The sequence below is a fragment of the Rhinopithecus bieti genome, unplaced genomic scaffold, assembly GCF_001698545.2.
Source record: "Rhinopithecus bieti isolate Rb0 unplaced genomic scaffold, ASM169854v2 scaffold_6536, whole genome shotgun sequence".
Classification (NCBI taxonomy): Eukaryota; Metazoa; Chordata; class Mammalia; order Primates; family Cercopithecidae; genus Rhinopithecus; species Rhinopithecus bieti.
In genome coordinates this window covers 2,261,969-2,285,892 of record NW_016805524.1, presented here as the reverse complement: position 1 = coordinate 2,285,892, position 23,924 = coordinate 2,261,969, and the positions used below count along the sequence as shown (strand labels likewise).

The 23,924-nt window shown below is 38.9% G+C and overlaps 1 protein-coding gene across 6 annotated transcripts in view; it reads right to left on the bottom strand.

The window, feature by feature from the left end:
- NCOA2 (nuclear receptor coactivator 2) overlaps positions 1 to 23,924 on the bottom strand; it is a 306,070-nt gene that overhangs the window by 32,000 nt on the left and 250,146 nt on the right. For 5 of the 6 annotated variants that reach the window (XM_017872737.1, XM_017872739.1, XM_017872738.1 and 2 more), the window contains 7 exons: positions 23,194 to 23,295; positions 22,439 to 22,582; positions 19,280 to 19,427; positions 15,752 to 17,021; positions 8,080 to 8,290; positions 4,426 to 4,632; positions 1,000 to 1,215 (listed from right to left, as the gene is read on the bottom strand). In XM_017872737.1, coding sequence (XP_017728226.1) covers positions 1,000 to 1,215; positions 4,426 to 4,632; positions 8,080 to 8,290; positions 15,752 to 17,021; positions 19,280 to 19,427; positions 22,439 to 22,582; positions 23,194 to 23,295 — 2,298 coding nt within the window. The remainder of the gene's footprint in view (positions 1 to 999; positions 1,216 to 4,425; positions 4,633 to 8,079; positions 8,291 to 15,751; positions 17,022 to 19,279; positions 19,428 to 22,438; positions 22,583 to 23,193; positions 23,296 to 23,924) is intronic. The other variant, XM_017872742.1, reaches the window with a different exon arrangement.

The following is a 23,924-nucleotide window of genomic DNA, read 5'->3' as shown; positions in this document are numbered from 1 at the left end:
TTATACAACCACCACCACAATCAACTTCAGAACACTTTCATTCCACCAAAAAGAAATCCATTACTCATTAGGAGTCACTCCCTACTTCCTACCTGAGCCCCTCCCCTCAACTCCTTGCCCTAGGTAACCACTACTTTACTTTGTCTCTACAGATTTGCTCACTCTGGACATTTCATATAAATGGTATCATATAATGTATCAGACCATCAATTTTAATAATATGTGAACTGTCTCCAAATAGAATTCTAGCAATCCTCACATTCTGTGAGATGTTCTGTAAGACCCTGTAACCTTCAGTGAGGGTCTGGGAGAGTCTGATTTACCAATCCAGGTGGTAGCCCAGGAATCTGCATTTTAAGTTCCTGATATTTTTCTGATGATCACACAGCATTAGAAACCACTGCTGTACCACTGAACTATTATTATTTCTTTCTGAGACGGAGTCTTGCTCTGTTGCCCAGGCTTTGACTGCAGTGGTGTCATCTTGGCTCAAGGCACCCTCCACCTCCTGGGTTCAAGCGATTCTCCTGCCTCAGCATCCTGAGTAGTTGGGATTACAGGTGCCGACCACCACGCCCAGCTAATTTTTGTAATTTTAGTAGAGATGGGGTTTCACCATGTTGGCCAGGCTGGTCTCGAACTCCTGACCTCAAGTGATACTGCCACCTCGGCCTCCCAAAGTGCTGGGATTACAAGCGTGAGCCACTGCGCCCGGCCTATTTCTTTATTAATAGTGTGACATTATAATTCACTTCTCCCCAAAGTTGAAATTAGGTAATTTAATAAAATAAAACATCTCAAAAGGTAGTTGGTTCTTTTATATAACCTTTGAGATTCTGATTCCATACAGAGTTCCAGCAAAATCTCACTTATGGCAGCTTCAGGGGAGGATTATCTAAAATGCACATAAGAAGCATGTCTTGAAAGAACTTATGGAGCTGATCCTCTTGTCTAAGAGAGCATAAAAGTTAAAAGCAAACAGCACTAGAGCCGCCTTACCTATATTCATGACCTGAGACTGAAGCGTCTGTCTTTGGCCAGGCTGGCTGCTGGGCCTCATGGGGATGCTGGCCGCTGGGTTCCGAATCATACCTCCTTGGACTGGCCGGTTCATGGCACTGGTGGTAGCAGCACAGGTGACTCTCACAGCCGAACTCTGTGGTGCCCATTCTCCAGATGGCATAGTAGGCCGAGAAGCACTGCTACCAATCATTCCTGCATGCAAGCCAAAGAAAACTGAGAGATGCAGTAATTGAAAACATATTTAGCATGTATGAACACCAGATGATCTTACCCTACAAAATAATCATTCTGTAATTCACACTTATCCAATAGCTAATGTTCTCATTCGCCAGATGTGGGCCCTTGGCTAAGAAATAAGAATTGGCAATCACTACACAGTTTTCATAACATGGACTTGCCACTCTTTACAGTTCAGAAAAGCTGTTAAAATTGTTCCCATTTGTACTTAGAAACAGGTGCCGTGGCGTGTGGATAACCCCAACTTCCTTCCTCAGGAAGTGAATCACATTAGCTGATATACACGTCAATGCTTTACTTTCCAAAAGGGAGGTAGAGGCTAAGAGGAACAAGGTAAAAACTGATAATCAATACTCTCATTATAAATGATAATCATAGAAGATATCTTGAAGTCTACATGAGACTTTATCCTCAAGTCTCCTTCAGGGTATACTTCAAAACTGACCAAGAGTAGCCTCTAAATAATGGAGAAATTATAGATCTTTCTCATATTTACTGTAGTTCTTTGCCTTGCAAGTTCCTTGCCTTGTATCCACTGTATTCCTGACTATACAGACCTAGAATGGGTTAGGACAGATTTGTAAAAATCCCTTCCTTTTTGAGGTGTTAATAGTTATCTGACCACACATAAGAGCGTAACGCTCCTAAGCAGGACTGTGTTTGCTCTGTCCTGGCCTGGCCCCCAGGATGCTGGTAATGGCCAAACATTTGCTAAGACTTGATATTCTAAAGGGGGAACTCTTCAAATGAGGTCTCTTCATTTTGAAGTGTTTAATGATGGATACATAAAGGTTCTGCTTTCAAATATATGGCTGCTTTCATTTTCTTTAATTACGATAAACAACTAAAAATGGGGTATATTTAACAAATGAACATGCATTGTGGGCGTTTCTTCACTTATGAAATGAGAATGCGCTGTGACGATGATTAAGGGTGAAAGGCAGTCAGTTAGATTTTAAAAAGTTAAGAGGCCAGGCGCTCTCATGTCTGTAATCCCAGCACTTAGGGAGGCTGAGGTGGGCAGACTGTTTGAGCCCAGGAATTCGAGGTCAGCCTGGGCAACATGGCGAAGCCTCGTCTCTATAAAAAATATAAAAATTAGCTGGGCGTGGTGGCAGATGCCTGTAGTCCCACTTACTCGGGAGGCTGAGGCGGGAGAATTACTTGAGTCTGGGAGGTTGAGGCTGTGTTGAGCCATGATTGCACCACTGTACTCCAGCCTGGGTGACAAAGTAAGACTCTGTTTCAAAACTAAACTAAAATAAAAAGTTAGAAGGGTATTCTATTAACGCATATTTTAAAAAACATTTTAAAATTAGATTTGAACTATAGAAAATATTATGGGAAAAGGGATTTTATTTTTTTAAAATCTGTTATCTAAATAATATGACAAGATTATAGAAAGTCTAGAAAGCAAAAAAGAGAATGATTCATAATTCAACAATAGTACTGCAATGATAACTGGGAAAGTCCCTCTCAGTCTGTGTGTGTTTTTTTTTTTTTTTTTGAGATGGATTCTCGCTCTGTCGTCCAGGCTGGAGTGCAGTTGTGTGATCTTGGCTCATTACAACTTCCGCCCCCTGAGTTCAAGCGATTCTCCTGCCTCAGCCTCCTGAGTAGCTGGGATTAAGGTGCATGCCACCGCACCTGTTTAATTTTTGTATTTTTAGTAGAGATGAGGTTTCACCATGTTGGTCAGGATGGTCTCGAACTTCTGACCTCGTCATCCACCTGCCTCGGCCTCCCAAAGTGCTGGGAGTACAGGTGTGAGCCACCATGCCTGGCCCAGTCTATGTTTTTTTAAACAGCGTGAGGGTATTGTATGATCTTCACAGCCTGGACACCAGTGCTCTCTCAGCTGCTGGGAGTTTAATACAGGCCTATTCTTAATTCCAGAAGATTCCTACAAGAACTCATATCTTCTTGTATTTTGCTGGTAAGCCTTAGTAAGTCATGGCTCCTTTTTCTCTTATAGAACTTTACATAGATCAATATTTTATTTATCTTAAATTTTAAATTAATCTTTACTGAATATTTAATGAAATGAATATGACTATATAATTAGTGAAGCAGTCAGTGAACGACACACGTGGCAGGCACCCAATAAATATTTGTTGAAGGAATAAGTTACCTTAATACAGCCCAGTTCACAGTTCTCATGAATTCCTTACAAACAACAGAAAGTTAAAAATCTACGTCTTCCCCTTAAACTGAACTCTTATATTCAGTTAACTGTCTAAACGGCACTCAGTATGTGTACAGGGATACAGGCTTGGCTAAAAATAAAATACCAAGAGTTAAAACACGTACCACTATAAGCTCTTCTTAAAAGATTTCTTTCCATGCCTTTGTTTCTAGTGACTCATTGAGACTAAAGAGGCATAAACTGTGAGCAGCTCTGCATTAGAAAACTCAGCATCCTGCTATGTCCTTAATAAAAATATGTTACAGGGTACAGGATGTGGATGTGGTGGCAACAGTAATCAACGCTACTGCAACGACTTCCAATCTGAACTGGATGTAAGTTTGGGAATATAATGGCCACTGAGACAGTGACTATTACCTAGGAAATGTGCCTACGCAAATTGCCGGACACCTGAAATTATAGCAGATCAACGTTCAAACCTGATCACAAGCAACTTCCTACATCTTCAAAAGGGAGCCGGGGACCATATCTGAAAGTTATTAGGCCAGGCATATTACTGTTTAAAGTTCTTTATTTTTAATTAGTACTTTTTGGAATAAGAATTTTATCACCTAGAAGTATAAAAGGTTGGTTGAATTTTAAGCTCTTATTCTGAAATTCTCCAAACACAAATAATCAATACATAAGAAGTTTTGGGGGTATCAGTAAATTATCCCTGGAATAATTTTATATATACCCTGCAATGCCTAGAACAGTAACTGGGATAGAAGTGAAATAAGTCTCAGCTATAGGATTAATGGTTGGAAACCTCATAAAAGTAACAATCACAGAATTAAATGGTTAGCTCACTGGAAAGGCTTTCCCATATGCCATTCTCAGAGTGAAAATCTGTAGAATTTTCTCACTTTCAGATGTTTTCTAACATAAAAAGTTTACTTGAAAAATTCTACTAGTTTAATGTGGATAAATATACCATTAAATAACCCACCAATAAAGTAACAGTGCATTTGAGCCCTTACCTGTGCTATTGTTCCCTAAATTTCCTTGATTTCCTATCATCCCTTGATTACCCATCATTCCTGGCTGAGGTATCACTGAGTAGGGACTACTGTTTCTGATTGGTGGGAAAGGTCCAGCACCAGTTGGGCTTTGCAATGTGATGTCAAGTGGTAAATTCTGGTTTGGCAATAACCTGCCCAGTTGCCCTGGTCGTGGGTTATTAAAAGCTAAGGAGAAAACAAATGAAAATTGAAGGTTAATATAGGATAATAGAAAATAATATTAACAGTAGTGTTTAGGGACAATGTCTGTAAAATGACAAAGGTATGCACGTCAGAGACCAACTACCTAGACAAAAAACAAAATCACAGACAAAAAACACATGCCGCACCCCAAAGCACAGATGTGTGATCTAATCAACCGATCTCTAATTCTTGACGATCTTGCAAAACAAAACAAAACAAAACAAACACATATATATTTACCATATACCTTCCTCACCAACAGTAATATTCATTCATTCATTCATTCATTCATTCATTCATTCATTCTCTCTCTTTTTTTATTCTGAGACAGAGTTTTGCTCTCGTTGCCCAAGCTGGAGTGCAATGGCGCGATCTCGGCTCACTACAACCTCCGTCTCCCAGGTTCAAGAGATTCTCCTGCCTCAGCCTCCCGAGTAGCTGGATTACAGGCGTGCACTACCACGCTCGGCTAATTTTTTTTTTTTTTTTGAGACGGAGTCTCGCTCTGTCGCGAGACTTGACTGCAGTGGCGCTATCTCGGCTCACTGCAACCGCTGCCTCTAGGGTTCAAGCAATTCTCTTGCCTTAGCCGCCCGCGTAGCTGGGGCTATAGTTGCGCCACCACGCCCAGCTAATTTTTGTATTTTTAGTAGAGACGGGGTTTCACCATGTTGGCCAGGATGTTCTCGATCTCTTGACCTTGTGACCCGTCTGCTTCCGCCTCCCAAAGTGCTGGGATTACAGGCCTCTGAGCCACTGTGCCCGGCCCTTTTTTTTTTTTTTTTTTTTTTTTTTTAAATACACGGTCTTGCTCTGTTACCCCGGCTGGAGTGTAGCAGCACAGTTGTAGTTAACTGCAGCTTTTAACTCCTGGGTTTAAGAGATCCTCTTGCCTCAGCCTTCTGAGTAGCTAGGACTACAGGTAAATACCACCAGGCCTGGCTAATTTTAAAATTGTTTTGTAGAGACAGTGTCACACTATATTGCCTAAGGTGGTCTCAAACTTCTTTCCTCAAGTGATCCTCCTGCCTTGGCCTCCCAAAGTGCTGGGATTACAGGCATGAGCCACCATGTCTGGCTCCCAATAGTAATTTCAAATATATAACTGTATTTGCTAATTAAACCAATTTTTTTCATGTCATAATATTCAAACTTAGGAGTACTGCTTTCTCACAGCTATGAAGCTATAAACATCTCTTACATACATCACCAAACCTATACACATGTGGTTTGGATATTAGAATATCACTTCTTAACTGGGCTTTCCTAGGATTAGAATTAGATTAAAAGTGGTTACTCTGATTAGAAGTTTAAAAATTTAAGTGTGAACTCTGTTGCCTAAAGCAGTATTAAATTAAAGCTGTAGGGCCCTGCTTACTTTTCAAAGTACAGCTTCTTTAAATTCTAGACACATTTGGATTTGATACGATTTTTATAGCTAGTTGACAAGAATTTATTGTGTACTAAGGACTAGACCAGCATCACGTTGACAACCTATAATTTGTTAATATTATTAAATTTAAAATACTAAGATATTACAAATTATAGTAACTTATTACATAATACCAAGTACTTTATTTTTCCTGAATTATATAAACAGTCTGAAATAGCATATTTAAAAGAAAAGTTCTTAACCATCAATGACAGAAATAAAATATTTTTAAAAATTAGGGCTGAGAATGGAAATTATGTGCATGCTTAATCATGACTTCCTCAGGTTTGGTTATCAGGTTGCCATCAATAATCTGAATACCATCAGGAGCTACAGAAAGAAGAGAAACGGTGAATTCTACACAGTCCTTCATTACATCCCCTAGGGCTAATGAGCATAGACTGCCTAGTGTGTTTCTTTTTTTTTTTGAGACTGAGTTTCGCTCTGGTTGCCCAGGCTGGAGTGTAATGGCATGATCTCAGCTCAGTGCAATCTCCACCTTCTGAATTCAAGCAATTCTCCTGCCTCAGCCTCCCAAGTAGCTGGGATTACAGGCGCCCACCATCATGCGCAGCAAATTTTTTGTATTTTTAGTAAAGATAGGGTTTCACCATGTTGGCCAGGCTGGTCTCGAACTCCTGACCTCAGGTGATCCACCTGCCTCGACCTCCCCAAGAGCTGGGATTACAGGCATGTGCGACCGTGCCCAGCCTGTCCAGTGTTTCTTACCCAGTTCTCAACTCTTTGACTTCATCATCTCCCATGATCCACAATTAACTCTCTATTGCCCAAGAAACAGTGAGGTTTGAGAAGTCACATGCAAATCTTTCTATTGTGTGTGTGTGTGTTTTGAGATGGAGTATCGCTCTGTCACCCAGGCTGGAGTACAGTGGCGCAATCTCGGACCGCTGCAACCTCCACCTCCCGGGTTCAACCAATTCTCCTGCCTCAGCCTCCCGAGTAACTGGGATTATAGGCGCCTGCAACCATGCCCAGCCCAAACTCATCTTTCTTTTGTTTTTTCCTATTTCAGAATGGTCAGAAATCACTTGAGAAAAGACCTAGTAATTAAAGATGTTCTATGATTTGACTGATGGTTGCCATTTTTGAGCTGAGAACAAATGCCAGGTATTGGCTCAAATTGTATCTGAAAAGGAAAAATCATTCTGTTTTGCCAATTTAACGCTGAAGAGGTTATCTGTCTTTCATAAATTATGGCCTTGCTACATAACAGATACTTTCTTCCATTCAAAACTATCAGACAACTTCAGGTATTAATCAAGTTTGTAAACTGAGTGTTCACAGTAAATAACGAGTTTATCCTAACTTACAAAACTTTAAAATGAAAAGATAAAAGATGTTTTTTCTAAACAGACAATTTAACTTAGAATACATTTAGAAACATAAAGTTCCACGTCAAGTGATGTTTATATGAAGATTCCTAAGATAGGGCAAGATTTTTAATGTGTGTAGCCCTTTCATGTATAATAAATACTTTGAGTAGAATATTTCATTATTATTTTTTAATTTATTTTTTCTTACTTCCAGCTGAGCAGTTTGGGAGAGTAGAATATTTTAAAATAGTGTATTATCCCTAAAAAAGTCAGCACAGCTCCCAAATGTTCTATATTTCAGTATTTCATTGTCTATTAAACACATAAAATCCAGGATAAACTCCATGTCTGAAGACAGCCACTGAAATGAAGGGAAATATGACAATCAGTTGAAGAACTTCAATCAGTTGAAGAACTTCATCAATGTAGGTCAGTTTCCCTGTCCAGTGCTGATTAAATTAACCCACAAGAGAATGTGAGAGAACCATGCTCAGGAGGATCCATTTTGAATACTGTTTCAAAAGACCAAGACAGTAGATGGTGCTATTTGATCACAGAAACCTTAAAGTGACTAAGCTGGTTGCATCAGACTTCAATAATCCCTGTTTCTGATAGTGATTATATGGAAATTTCTTGGCATAACCAGTCATTTCTCATACTCACTGCTCTGTGAAATTCGCAGTGCTGTTTTCTGGGCTCCAACAGGTGTGACAGGGCTGTTTTCAGCTGTGAGTTGCATGAGGTCATTGATGATGGCTTGCTTGTCAACTGATCCAGCAGGGGCGCCTGGCCTTGTGTCTGGGAAAAGCTGTGGTAATTGACTATTCTGCAAATCATCCAAAATCTCCTCCAAGTTGTCCAGCTCACTGCCAGGCTGTAGTTGACAAACAGAAGAGTTTATCTAGTCTACTCTAAAGAGTAGACACCACAAGCCCATTTGCAATCATTGACCTAACTGCCATGAGGCACCACAGCCAAATAAAATACGTAGATTCATGCATACCTCAGGCCTAACAGATAATTGATCATCTTTTAAAAAATTAAGTTACCAAAGGACAAGTAATTTAATCTTTTGGTCCTCAATTTCCTCATCTATAAAAAGAGATGGCTAAATTAGAAAGAAAGCTCTCTTTCAGCATTGTGATTCATTGGCAATTTATAAATTCTCCTCTATTTTATGCTTATCATTCAATTAATTATGAGAATGTAGATTTCCAATTAATTATGAATAGACTATGACTTACGGTCCAGGTCTAGGTTTTATCGTCAAAACTCCCTAAGAAATAACAACAACAAAAGGGAAAAAAACTGGCATATAATGTAATGCAAATTTGCACCCAATCAGTATTTAATAAATGGTCATTTCCTTTCAGGATTTTTTTTTTTTTTAATCTTTAAAAGAACACAGGGGTGGGGAGAGAGAAGCAAAGTAAGTTTGAAGTAACCATGAACTAAGCACTGCCTTTTCAATTTAAGTGGTCCTTTTTTTCTGTTTGGACTTTCAATTTTGCATGACAATGGTTTTCCCAGTCATTTGCCAGGTTAGGTGACAAAGGTAGGGAAGCAGGATAAAAACTGGTTGCCCCCAAAGACAGCACTATTAATCTAATTATACAGAAGCTATGATTTTTTTTTTTTTTTTTTCCTGAGAAAGGGTCTTGCTCTGTCACCCAGACTGGCATGCAGCAGCACAAACATTCATCCTCGTAGCCTTGACCTCCTGGGCTTAAGTGATCCTGCCACCTCAGCCTCTTTAGTAGCTGGGACCACAGGCATGCACCACCATGTCTGGCTAATTTTTTGTTTTGTTTTGTTTTTGTTTGTTTGTTTCTAGATATGGGGGTCTCATTTTGTTGCCCAGGATGGTCTCTGAGCTCAAGTAATTCCCCTGCCTCAGCTTCCCAAAGTGCTGGGATTACAGGAGAAAGCCACTGTGCCTAGCTACAGAAGTCATAAAAAATGTTTTCAAGGTTTCTCTTCCATTAAAAAAAACAAAATTCAAGCACTAACATAAGCTAAGTATCACCACTATTTCACACTTAATACTTTTCTTCTATGACGCTAAACTGGAATTTATTCTAGATTTTACAGATATTCTTTTAAATATAACCTATCTATGCGCCAGATATTTAAAATCAGATAGTGCATGCTGGGATTGCTTTCTAGTGCAGAAAGTAGTATGAACAATTTTCTTGACGTGCAGGTGGAAAACATAAGTTAAGTTTCCTCAGTCATTGGACTTTGAATCCTTGACCACAACTATTCCTTTCATCTACACTGGCAAATCAAATGAAATACATGGCGTACATCTGATAATGAGTTACACTTAAAGCAGGATGGCTTACATTTTTATCCCATACAATTCTTCCCCATGCAGAGGTTGGATATGCTAAGATTTCTGCAACTTGCAGCAAATGTAACATCCATATGAGATGTTTTTTGATTGGATTTATTTCTCAAGTTAGGAAGAACAGAATGAAGTGACATGTTATTTTATTCTTCTCAGAGACAACTAGCTTAGCAATAACTGGGAGATCCATTTTCCTGAGGCATTGTTAGAGCAATTACAAGACCATTTTTTAGTTAGGTTAGCCACTCAATTCTAACAAAAGAGGGAGGTATCAAATACAGGAGAATTAGTTATGAATTAACAGCTGGGTTCCAAAGTTAGCATCCTAAAATATAGACAGTCACAGACAGGCCAAATGATCCTTAAAGCTCTGTAGGAAGGCACCACACTGACTGTCTCCTCCAATGGCAATAGTTTCCTCCAGAGTGGCAGCAAATTACTATTTCTTTGGCTGAGTCCTAAGTGAAGTAGTTTATGTAGGGGCCATGCTGCATTTTAAAAGCCCATAGGTACATGTTCATACTATTAGAGCCACAAGGGAACTAAAACCCAGCAAAGTCATGTCACCCACCTCATGATCACTCCACTACGGCATGTATTCATTGAGTTCAGTGGTGGGCAAAACTGTTCATACTACTGAAATAACCATTTAATAACCATCTGTTCTTCCAGGAACATAAAACTGACTTTATGTACTTCAAATACATGTGTAAAGTTGACTCCACTGTAATCTTCTTTATCATGTTTTGCTGAATGCATAAGGTATAAACTGATACTCTCAGTATAAACATGTATTGCCCTCCAAGGACAGCGCCTGGAGCTAAGTAATGGGCACTGAGTCAACACGATGAATTCTTTTAATCGTATTAACATATAATTTAAAAAATCTTCCCCAAATCAGTAATTTTTTCATAGGAATTCCTATAATTTCCATTACTTTTTCAGAAAATGTTTCATAAAAATGTGTGGTAACTTTCCTTATACCTGCCATGTAGATCAGAAAAAGGCTAATAAACTGAGGTTATATCTGCTCTGTGAAACCCAGTTTCCCTACTACAATGCTGTCCTGTGTCGAGCAATTTTAAAAGGTAGAAGCTCCATGTGTGGGGGTGAGGGAGGTAGGCTATAATAAGTGGTAAGCCGCCTCTTGAGAAAGCTCTGCAGATTACTTTTAAGAGAAATATCCAAAATAAATAGATCCATGTAAACAAAAGTATGTTATTTCTCAACGGATACATTTATATTTGCATCAAATCCCAGACATATGTAAAAGGAACTTTTGATAATATATATTAAGAACAGTCTAGACTCACACTTTTCCTTTTTTTTTTTTTTTGAGACAAGGTCTCACTCTGTCACCCAGGCTGGAGTGCAGTGGTGTAATCTAGGCTTACTGCAACCTCCGCCTCCCAGGTTCAAGCAATTCTCCTGCCTCAGCCTCCCCAACAGCTGGAACTACAGGTGTGCACCACCATATCTGGCTCATTTTTGTATTTTTAGTAGAAACGGGGTTTCATCATGTTGGCCAGGCTGGTCTTGAACTGCCAACCTCAGGTGATCTGCCTGCTTTGGCTTCCCAAAGTGTTGGGATTACAGGTGTGAGCCATCATGCCCGGCCTAAATACATTTTTCTGAAGAAAGCCATTCAGGATCTTCTTAGTATCAAAAGGAACTAGTTCTATGAAGGCTTTTAACTATGAACACTATTGGAATTTATTCAAGCTCAGTATCTGAAAAATGCATTATGAAGTTTTCCCCACTAGAGATAATATTACTTTGCCTGTGTTTATTCCTTGTCAATTTATGGAGTACACATTTAATGTTGTCAGAAGTTCACTTTACGTGCTCTTCTTCAAGGAGATAAAGTTCAGAATATCTATACCCCTCAGGTTAACAATAACATCTGATGACTACAGAATTTTTTTCTGTATTCACTTAAGTTTTGGAAGGAATAAATCTGATTACATTAAGTTTCTGTTAAAAAATTTTCTCCCCTCAATTTTTGTAGGCTTTAATTCTCATCAAAGTTCTTCTAGTCTCTATCCACTTTGTTAGGCACAATTTCTTTACAAGACAAAAAGATTAATGCCTTCCTTTAAAATGCTTTGCCAAGATACTTTAAAGTTTTGCTTAGGCATCTATTTGAATGCTCAAATTAGCCACATCAATTTGAGTTGTTAGTTTAAACTATTTCAGGCAGAAAATGAGTCAGAAAGATTTTTATAAAAGTTCTACAAAATGAAAATCAGACTTGATTTCTTTAATTTTCATTTTCTGGTTTTAGGATTTTTTCATGTTAAATCAACTTGTTCTCTGCAGGAAATATAAAAAGCACATGCATTTAAACAACATCAGTATTCTAATAAATTACAAAGCATCTTTTCAAAATATTTTAAATAAAAAGCATAATTTTACCATACTTGCCTAACACTAAGTTGTTAAGAAATGGTAATACAATTCTACCACATCTGGAGAGAAAATTTCAGGACACCATCAGTTTAAAATATGGTTGCCTTTCTAATGGAGTCAAATGCCAAGAAGAAATTATTTTTAGACTATTTCCAAACCTTATCATACGTGTCTCAGCAGCATTAGAAAGGACCCAGTAGTATCATTGGGTTAAGTATCAACCATGTTCCACTGTGTAAATAAGCATGTAACTTAAAAGTCTGTAAACATATTGGAAATTTTTCTGTTACTGTTTCCTGTTGGTTAGGAAATGCTGTAGAAACAAATGTTGTTTAACCACTCTGCCTGGTAAAAAATGCTATTTTGGGTATAATAACACCATCGAAGTACTTCCTGTCCTTAATAAGTTAGTAATAGGTTAAACACACACTCAGTCAATGGCTCTTTTCTGAATCAAAATAACAAGACAGTTAACTGTGCAATTCAGCCTCACTAATAGTTTGTTTTACCTCACTAAATAACTTATTGTATTCAACTGAAGTGGAAGAAGTCTTCAATAAGTTTGTACAGCAATCAATAGGAGATGCAATTAACCTGTATTTGGAAATAGTGAAGGTGAGCAAGAGGTGAAAGAATCATTGTTTTTTTCTTAAAGTCATTCTAACTTTGATCTAAATATAGGTAATGCACACTTCCTGTGGTAACTTTTCAAGCTGCAATGTTTTTGATGTTAAAATTGCTCCAAAGCAGTACTTCTGGTGGAGTTTTACATGAGAGTAAAGGGAGGACGAGACCAGCGACTGGATTTCATTAAGAAAAATATACTTACTATATGTGCCTCTGTGTGCATGTGCGTGTGTGCCTGTGCACACTGCTTTTTGATTCACCCAAAGTGACAGATCTGTGCTGATTACACTCTGGACTTTGTTTCCTAGGTGAGATAATTTTTATCAGAAAAAACATTTCTCCTAAATAATAATCTGAAACCGCAAGTGACTCAAGGACTTTTTAAAAAAGTCCTCTTTTGTCAGTTTTTTTGTTTGAAGTTAGTGCAATCACATAAATAAATACAGAAATACCAAAAAGTGGCCCCTTTCCTTGACTCTCTAAGTCCCTGGGGCCTCAGATCAGGCCTGGGATAGAAATAAATTGTTTACAGAGGGAAGGCCTGGCCACATTAGACACTAAGCTAAGGGAGACCCATCTCGCCCTCCAGCATGTGTCAAGAGACTGGAGTGCCACTGTCTGTGCCTGCCACTCTGGACTGCCACTAGCTGTGTAGATTCTAATCTAGTAAACCTCAAAAGATTAAAACACTTATAGGTGTTAATATGGTTTTACATTTCACTTTATTCAAGACATTGCTATTAATTTTCTGCTGAGACACCGGTTTCCCCATTTAATGATTTTACAGCATTATGGAATAGCTTGCTAATAGAACGTTGCACTAACATTTAAGTTTAAGGATTAATCACCCAAGATGTTTATGTAATTTGGCTCTGCTTCCCTTGTGAAGGACATGAAGGTTTGAAAAATTATATCTGACCTTTAGGAATGGTGGCAGCTGTCAAGACATCAAAGTGAAAGAAATAAGGAAGCCAAGTGCTTAGAAGCCTAGATGGAGCCCAGCTAAAAGAGCAAGTGTGGCCTCGGCATCCCTGACAATGGCTCTCAACCCCAGACCTGCCTCTGGGTTAGCTCTACCGACTCAGCAGAGCTCCAGGGTACAGCAAGGGGTGTACTTTTCCTCTCTCCATCCATTGAAGACACTGACAAATGAAATATCCTCTTGCAAAACAAATTTCAAGGACAAACCTTGAGCCATTTAAAGTAGGAAGGCCTCTTAGCTTCTTCACTTTTTAACCAATCACGACTCAAGAACAGATAAGACGTACAGGGCATATTCAGGGACTACAGGAAAGGGATGGCTAGGGTGAAGTCTTGGATCATTGATTCCCCAGGAAATGTCTCATGCCAAGTCACGGTGGCTGTTAATAACCCATGTTTTCTTTAAATGGGTTTTTATTTTTTGAGACAAGGTCTCAATCTATTGCCTAGGCTGGAGTGCAGTGGTGCAATCATAGCTCACTGTAGCCTCCAACTCCTGGGCTCAAGCAGCCTCAGTCTCCTGAGTAGCTGAGACTACAGGTGCATGCCACCACACCTAGCTAATTTTTTATGTTTTCTAGAGATGGGGTTTCATCATGCTGCCCAGGCTGGTCTTGAACTCCTGTCCTCAAGCAATCCTCCACCTTGGCCTCCCAAAGTGTTGGGATTAGAGGCATGAGCCACTTCACCCAGTCTGTTTTGTTTTTTTAATAAAGAAAATAATAGCTTACTTTTTCTCTGTGATGTCATTATCTCCTTAGAGGATTATCAAGAATGATTTGGGGTGGAAGGTTGAGGAGATGTTGATCAAAGGATACAAATTTCAGTTAGTCAGGAAGAATAAGTTCAAGAGATCTACTGTACAACACTGTGGCTACAGTTAGTAATGATGTATTATATGCCTGAAAATCACTAATAGATTTTAAGTGTTTGTACTGCAAAAAGTGTGTGAAGTAATGTATTTGTTAATTAGCTTGAGCTAGCCACTCCAGGATATGTATTCCAAAACAACATGTTGTATACCATAAATATATACAATTCTAATTTGTCAAGTATAAATAAGAATTATTTTGAATATCACTTAAGGTATCTTGGATTTTTTTCAGGGAATTTATTTTTCAGACAAGAAGAGCACATAATGTAGCCTATTATTCTAGTCTTGAATTTACATAACATGGCTCAGATGTACTAACGTCAGTTAAACCTTTCTCTCTCCTTTCTACTATCCCTTTCCCTCTTAAATATTTTTTATACCAGTGGTCTAAGAAATTCTTTTGCATTAATCAGAAGTTTAGTTAAGAATAAAGAGAGGTATAATGACCTTCATTGGGTTTCAAAACCAGTTAAACTCTGATCTTATAAAGAGAGAAAGGTAAATAAGAAATAATTCAATTAAGTCTGTTCTGACAAAGCCCAGTTTCAAGGAAGTGATTATCTCCAATTCAGGCAGCATCTATAACAGAGGCTAGCAAACTATCACCAGCCTGTGGGCTAAATCCTGTTTTTGTATGAGCTAAGAATGAATTTACATATTTTAATGGTTGAAAAAAATTTTTAATATTTTGTGACACACGATAATTGCATGAAATTCAAATTTCAGTGTCTATAAGCAATGCTTTATTGGAGCAAAGTCATATTCAAGTTTGTTTACACAGTGTCTGTGGCTGCTTTTGCACTACAATGGTGGAGTTGAATGGTTTTGACAGAGACTATATGGCCTGCAAAGCCTAAAATACTTACCATTTGGTCCTCACAAAAAAAGGCCTGCCCACCCATGTTCTATAACAATTTCACTCTTTGCTAGGAGAGTATTTGAAACACACAGCCTCAGTGAGAGTTTCAAGGTAAGAACAACAAAGGAGAAAGCTTATTTTTATCCAATCACCTGAGACTTCAAAATGCCCCTATGGAGAAAATCCTTGATGGATATAGATTAGTACACCTGCGAGAAGACGTGATAAAACTTACCTGGTCACCAGGCTCAAAGCTCATCTCCTCCTTCTCAGTTTTCATTGCTATTAATTTTGTGTTACTGGCAGGATCTGTCTTACTGTCCAGACGCTCAAGTTTGGGGGTTATTTCTGGTAAACCAATATCTTTAGTATCATCTTTATCTAGCAAATAGCGAAGTAGTGCATTCTCTTTCTTCTTGGGGCTCACCGGTTCCTGTTTAATCGTCACTTCTGATCCAGGAGCTGTGCTGCTGGACTCCTGGCTCAGGTCTTTGCCTGTGGCTTCTGCTGTTAACTTGGCCAAGTCCACAGGGGAACTGCTGTCCTGCAACAGTCTGTGCAAAATTTTATGCTTCTCCTTGAGCGAGGTTCCATGTGTTGACCCAGAACCAGGCAAGCTACCTGTGGAGTCTTTGTTTGTGTCCGACAAAGAGCTGGCTAAGGGCGAGGGCTCCATCTGATCAGATTTGGTGGTCAGCAGCTGCAGGAGTTTGGTCTGCCCTTTGCTATCGTGCAGTCTGCTCTGCCCGTCGGCTCTCTCGCTGCTCACGGTCGGGGGCAGGTTGGGGTCATTTGTTTCCTTTTGCTCTCCAGGATGGCAGCTGCTCTCGGCTTGTCCAGTTGTACCTTCAGAGGGCTCCCCATAAAGTCCAAAACAGTCTTTTGAGTCCAAGCTTCCCATCTTGCTGAGTGGGGGAGGATTCATATTAACTGGGGAGTTTTGCAAATTGCCCATTTTTAGGTCTGGTGAAGCCAGCGATGACCCTAATGAGACCCCGTGCCCCTCGCTGAGGGCCTGAAGTGCATTGAGGGAGCTGTTGGTATAACTATGGCTATTTCCTGTGCTGCTGCAAACTCCCACAGGGGAATGCAAGCTTCCTGCAGGGGAAAACTGACTGGGTGGGATTCGAGGGCTGCCAGCCACTCCAGGGCTCATGCGATGCCTTGGTGAAAGCATAGAGGTGGGCTGTCCTGGATTCATGCCAGGGCTGCTTTGTGAGGGGCTGTTCATTTTGAGTGCATAGTTACTACCCTGAGGAGTGGTTGCTTGCATGCCTGACACATGGTTCATTCCCCCAGAACCACCAAACCTGCCCATGGGCATGCCCATTTGTTCCTTTGGGCCATTTATGGGAAAATTTATATTGCTACTGAGGGTCATGTCCTGACCTGGGTTCCCACTGCACAGGGCCTGATGGGCAGGGCTGCTAGAGCTAATTGGATTCAATGGCTTCCCCATCGTTTGTCCAGTCAGATCTGGATTCATCACACACACATTCTGCTCTCTGTATAATGAGAAAAGAAAGAAATGTAAGATAAAAGGAAAAATAACTTAGCAAGTTGTTATTAATTTTTAAAAATGAAATGGCTTCTTTGCTTTAAAAGAACAGGCTATATTTTAAGGATAGATAATACTTTGTTGAAATCATCTGCAATTATGGACAAGACTGAACACGTAGTGTTGGACCAAGAGGGATGTTTTTCAGGCAACTCATTAAGATGTCTGGTTTTACAGAGGGGGTGTGTTTAAATTTGACTACTACTGTATTGAAATTGCATTTACTAGACAAGACATTAACAGGGTTCCAATTACATAATACATCTTTCTCATGAGTAGCTGAGAGCTTGTACTGTCTTAAAAGAAATGAGTAGAGCTGTCTTCGGTTTTTCTTCCAGAGATTATAATTCCTAACAATACACACATCTGTAAGCCCAGAGCTCTGATATTTACTGCTTGGCTGAAGATAAACACACTTAGGGGAAAACAACTTGCCCCTAACTGTTAAGAGAAACTCTGCCAGTTCTAGAACTAATAGTTACTAAAACTGTTTAGAGTTAGATCACCTTGTTTAACAGATTTCCACTCACCTCCTCACCCCATATCCCTCCAAGTCAGAGCGAGACCTCAGAGCCAACAGCTTGGGAAGGGAAGTTCAGAGTGACTTTAGTTTGTGATCTTATTACTCTACTTCTGGATAACTCCATTCCATCTCCTTTCTAATGACTAAAAGCAGCCTTTCTGAGCAACATGATTTTGCAAGTTCTATGAGCTTTAATTTACAGCCTTGGCAGTCACTTTTGAGTTACAAAATGTGTTCACAAGTCCAAATAAAACAGGTTTCACAAATTGTCAAACATCAGCTTTTGGTTAGGTGGGTGAAATTTGCCACATTTGTAATCACGTTCAAACTGTTTCAGCTTGAGGTTAGATTTATTAACAGTTGGCAGAGTTGCCTGATTTTTTTACTCCTAAATAGACAGTAAATTGAGAAATGTGATAAAATGGGACTCCTCAGCCAGAGCAACGTTATATATTTACTGACAGGACCTCATAAAGTTTTCCACGGCATAAGCATAAACATTTAGATAACTAATGAAATTTAATCATTTTCCTAAATATGTGCTCAAAACAATATGGTTTATGACATTTATTTAAAAATCAACATTCAATTTCTTTATCTTCACTTTTTTATGAAATTGTTTATTACCCTTCAATTTAAGGTCTAATGTTGAGAAGTTAATTTGAACCTGAGAACAAAAACCTAAAATATTATTTGTAAATATATACATAGAAAGTTCTAGATTTAGGCTGGGTGTGGTGGCCCACACCTGTAATCCCAGTGATTTGGGAGGCCAAGGTGGAAGGATCACTCAAGGCTGGAACACGCCTGTAATCACAGCTACTCAGGAGGCTGAGGCACAAGAATCGCCTGAACCCAAGAGGCAGAGGTTGCAGAGAGCTGAGATCGCGCCGCTGCACTCCAGTCTGGGAGACAGAGCAAGACTGTGCCTCACAAAAAAAAAAAAAAAAAAAAAAAAAAGAAGTTCTACATTTAAACACACAGGAGCAGAAATCATACTACTGACATCAATATTCCTGCCCTGCATTTGTTGCTACTGGGAGCTGATCAATAAATTTCCCTTTTTCAATATAATGGGAAATTATGTCTGAGCAAAGTTAGTGCTAGCCTTGTGTTCTTCCAGCTGGGTTTTACAATTCACTACTGTTAAGGCTAAAATTCAAAGTAGAGTCCTACTTTGCCAATACAGTTGTTCTTTGGTTACATGCGGGACTGGTTCTAGCCTCCACCCTGCCCCCACGCCACAGATACTAAAATCCATGGATGCTCAAGTCCCTGATATAAAATGGCATAATTTTTGCATATCACCTACACACATCCTCCTATATACTTTAAATCATTTCTAGAGATCATTTCTTATAATACCTAATACAGTGTAAATACAGTTATAATACAAATAAAATAATACAGTATAATATTATATATATTTTTCCCCCCCAAATATTTTCCATCTGTGGTTGGCTGAATCCTGAGATGCAGAACCCACGGATACAGAGGGTCAATTATATTATGAATTGTCATTTAGCCAACAGCTAATAACAATTTAATTTTATATTTTACATTACTGGGATTGATGAGAAGAAATGTCTAACAAATCCTCAAAGCTCTAAAATGATTTGCTGCTTTTTTAATATCTCCTCTTAACTTGGAAATGAACAATGACTTCTTAGAACTAGGATTACCTGTGAAGCATATGTAAAGATATTACAAGTTGAGGTTCATTAGTAGTCTGAGAACGGATGAGTTTGCTCTTCGTTTGTGCAGCAACAAGAGTGCCATCAGACAAGGAAAAACGATAGATTTGACTGAATGCCAATCCTTGTCTCAGTACTGCAGGCAAGCAAAGAAACAGAAGGCATGTTTAGAAAAAAAAAAACTGAGAGGTCGGGGAGGACAAGACATAATAAGAGTAATCAACTTCATTAAGTTTCATAATAGTTTCCCACCAGCATGTTAAAGAGTTATAAGTAATCTTTATGAGATTAAAATATAATGTTTTATATTTACTTTTCACTCAAAATATCAATAACCTCAATTATCTGTTTTTCTTATGAAAAGGAGTAACAGCCTGGACCCTCAAACTGTGTTCTTAAAATCTTTATTATTATGGCAAAACAGTGTAAACCATTTATCAGTTCAAACAAGCTTTACAATGATTTGCTTAAAATGGTAGAAAACAATACAATGTATAAACAGGGTATCTCTTAGGTATACAATTTGACTTTAATTTCCTTGTAAAACTAATACAAATATTAAAATAAAATTTATGACATTAAATATGTTCTCTGAATATTCATCTCGAAGTTACGTACTGTTCAATCCATCATCTCACACACTACTCTCCCCCAATCCTGTTTCTCACTGTGCAAGAAGTATTATTTTCGTGGTTAGGACAACAGGAAGTAAAAGATAAACAATCAGAAGAATCTATTCAGAGAAAAAAAGGCTAAACAAAACTGAAACAATAAAAGTGCAAATCTTAAGTGACATTGGAATTGGTTTAACTTTTAGATAAGGGGTCAGGTGTTTCCATTTTCAAGACAATAACAAAATACAACACAAATCAACTAGGTTAAGACAATTTCTCTTAAAATAATTGAGATTTATCTTTTAAAGCTACTATGTTTTATAACTGTCTTATACCACCTATTAAAAAAGAACATTTCAATTCAGTTTAAAAAAAAGACATATCATTTTAGTTCCTCTTAAACCATTTTAACAAGGCTACTATGTTGCTACCACATAATCCTCAGCACACATTTTGTGGGCTGAATAGTTACCCCTAAAGCAACCATGCGTATTCACCATGCCACAAAACTGCCACGAGAGAGAGAGGCTGACATATAATGTGGATTCTAATTTCTTGGTAAAATTTCACTCTAAGCAATTTGTCTAATGACTTCTCTCTGCAGTTTCAGTTAGATACTACATTTAGGTTTCACTTTCTGCCATCAATTGTTGCACAATGTTAGTCTGAAGTGGTAGTACTGAAAATGAATTACTGAACATGTGAGTATTTTGCTTTGCATAATGTTTCTAAAAGATGACGTAAATATAATTTTTTTATAGTAAGACATATTTCCAATGGCTTATGATTTCAGAATTTTAACTGACCTTGGCTGTGATCCCTAAAGATTTTCATTTAAACTTGGTCTACATCCAACAACTCAGAAAAGTAGGTATGTGTAAGCACTCACCTGAACACATTTAGGAAGTGCCTCCATTTAAACAACGCTTTGCAGATTTCTGTTCAATGTAACTGATCATCCCTGATCTTACCTATTTCAAAAGTTTGAAATGTCTATATGGGGTTTCCTTCTAGTGGGTCCCATCTGTTTAAATCTAGCACAGTGTCTGGTGCATCTGTGTAAATCCTTTTGTAAGGAATCAGGTTGTCAAAGAATTAAACTCAGGACCCAAGGATGCCAAACATGTTTGCTTATGCCAACTTCTTGGTTTTTATTATTACTATTCTTTTTATTTTAAACCAGATGTAATGAAATGGTAGGTTAAATATTGATTTCTGTCAATGTAGCATCTTTATTTCCTTGTATTCTTTCCAACTTAAAGAAAAATGCTAGAAGACACAAGTTATTGGATTATGCACTTATTTCTAAAAAATAGGATGAATAGGATGAAAAGAATAAATAAGATGAGGAAAAAATAAGGGCATGGGAGGGACAGGTCATTTATTATGATTTTTGCTTTTTTATAAGTGATCTAAAAAGCATAAAGTTTAAACATACCAACACTATTGGTAAAGTGCCAGATGCACATTAGGTAGATGATGACAAACTCAAACTCCATTTTCTATAACTAATTACAAATTTTTTCTGCAAGGAAGCAGACAACTGTCAAAGCTGAGTTACAAGCTGCACTGCACTGCACGAGTCCCTCCCGTGCAGTATGGCCCAGCTGACAGTGCATGTGGAGCCCTGGCCAACCCCACTGCTGGGACACAGAGAGAAGGACAGTCTTGCTCCCCAAATTAGCACATAGTAAAGCAAAAGGAGTTTTCTTTTGGTTCATACCTCTTTAACAGAAAACAAAAATGCACTTGAGAAAAAGTGATTCTTTGGAAAGACCTTTGGAAGCAGCATGACAGTGACCAAAATGGGCTCAGACAGATGTCCTGCACTGATACTGAATGCTAGAGAGTCAGTCATTCCACCTGCCTCAATCTCCTTGTCCCCTTGTCCAGAGTGACAGATGTGACGTCCACGTCACAGGCTTGCTGTGAGGGCCAGTGAGAGGAGGCAAAAGGGACAATGCCACACAAAGACCAGGTACTCAATAAGGGCTGCTGTTATTACTGAAGTCTTGGGCTCAGTTCCAGCTGTCCTACTGCTTAAGTCAGTGAGCTAAGACAAGTCGTGTCAACTTTTGGGCCCTCTAGAAACACCTGGATAGTCTTTGCTGGTTACTACCTTGAAGAAGGGCTTGGGGTCCCCACCATTACCTCCACCAGGGATTCACTCACTCTCCAAAATTCCACTTATTCTTATATTCAGATTCTAACTGAATTGTTAATATTTCTCTTAATTAGATGGTACTTATACTTTTGTTATACATCTAGAAGCTCCTGGATCAAAGAAAATGACCTCTTTCTTCCTCCTTTTGTCTGCCTCTGTGACACTATCATCTCCTGTTCTACTTTCGTCACTCTTCTGTCCTACAAGTTCTCCTGTTAAAATTTTCCTTCAGAAGGCAACATCTACGCCAGATGAGACAGCTCACGAGAACAGTCACCAGCTCTGTTCCCAAGGTGAACTCCAGGAATCACTGAGAGAAAGCTCCCACAGGAAGCAATAATTTAAGAAAAATCATTTACAGATGCCTACCTTCATGATGATGCCTCTTGGCATAGGACACAGATTCTCCTTCATGCTGTGCATGGAACTTCTGAATGCACCTTCTTACCAGGTCCTCCCAGCCTGGTTTCATGGCTGCTCTCATGGTGCTGGTATCCAGAGAAGTGATCTTGCCTATTAAGTAACAGCAGGCATTATACCTACATGCTGATCTATTCTTTATGGAAATAAATATATATATATATATATTTTTCTGAGACAAGAGTCTCACTCTATCATCCAGGCTGGAGTGCAGTGGTGCAATCTCAGCTCACTGCAACCTCCACCTCCTGGGTTCAAACGACTCTTGTGCGTCAGACGCCCAAGAAGCTGGGATTACAGGCATGCACCACATTTGGCTAATTTTTGTATTTTTAATACAGATGAAGTTTTGCCACACTGGCCAGGCTGGCTTTGAACTCTTGACCTCAAGTGATCCTCCTGCCTCAGCCTCCCAAAGTGTTGGGGTTACAGGCGTGAGCCACCACGCCCGGCCAGAAATAATTAAATTTTAACAAGATCTAAATGTATTTATTTAAACTAGGTAACACAAGTACATGGACCAAAAGGGTATACAGTGACAGCCAGCATCTCTCTCTCTGGTCTTCCAACTCCTTGACATTTCTACTGCAGCAGCAATTGCTAGTACGAGCATCCTTACAGTCTTCTAAATACAGTCCTTGCATTCTCAAATATGTAAGTATTCTAAAATGATTCCTTTGGTCTTCTTTGGAAAGGAAATTTACCTTGGAGATCCTGGCGAGTAGTAAAACTTTCTGATGAGGGAAGAACTGGTCTTTCCTTCATGGGAACTCTTCTTGCCACGCAAATCAAGCAGGACTGCAAATCTTAAATCACACATGTTTACATTTATCATATGGGGCTTTCCTAGTGATTCAAACAAACCCAAGTGTATTTCTGACAGCACAGCCCGTCATAAAAAAAGCAGTAAGGGAGAGAGTGATGAAACATTATGTACCTGAGCTTCTTACTGGTTTTATTCTCTCCATGAAAGTGGTAGGTGGGTAAGGGAGACGGAGGGTGGCTGTGTAAGGAGAATTGGGGAGCAGAGGATAAACTGCCGAGGCCCCACGATACATGTGATGGAAATACATCCACTACACTAAAGCCTTAATAATCTGAAACACTCTCTCCAGCAGAAAACAAAATTAAATCCTTTCTTTTAAAATGGCTGATAGAAAACCCGGTTAATATGTAATGAAATACAAAAATGATGAAACTAAAATGTGATACTCTTGCTTTATCAAGGGTTTGCTTCTTGAGTTTTAGGGTTCAGGAAAACTAGGTACACCTTATGCCAAACTAAGTAAATACTACAATGGCAATATGCAATTTAAAGCAAAGAATATAAACTGGGTCTAGACACAGATTCAGAGAACGACTACAATACCTAGAAAATGCAGCGTGCACCAGGACAGCTGCATTATAGTTCAGAATCGGCTGTGGACAGTTTCTC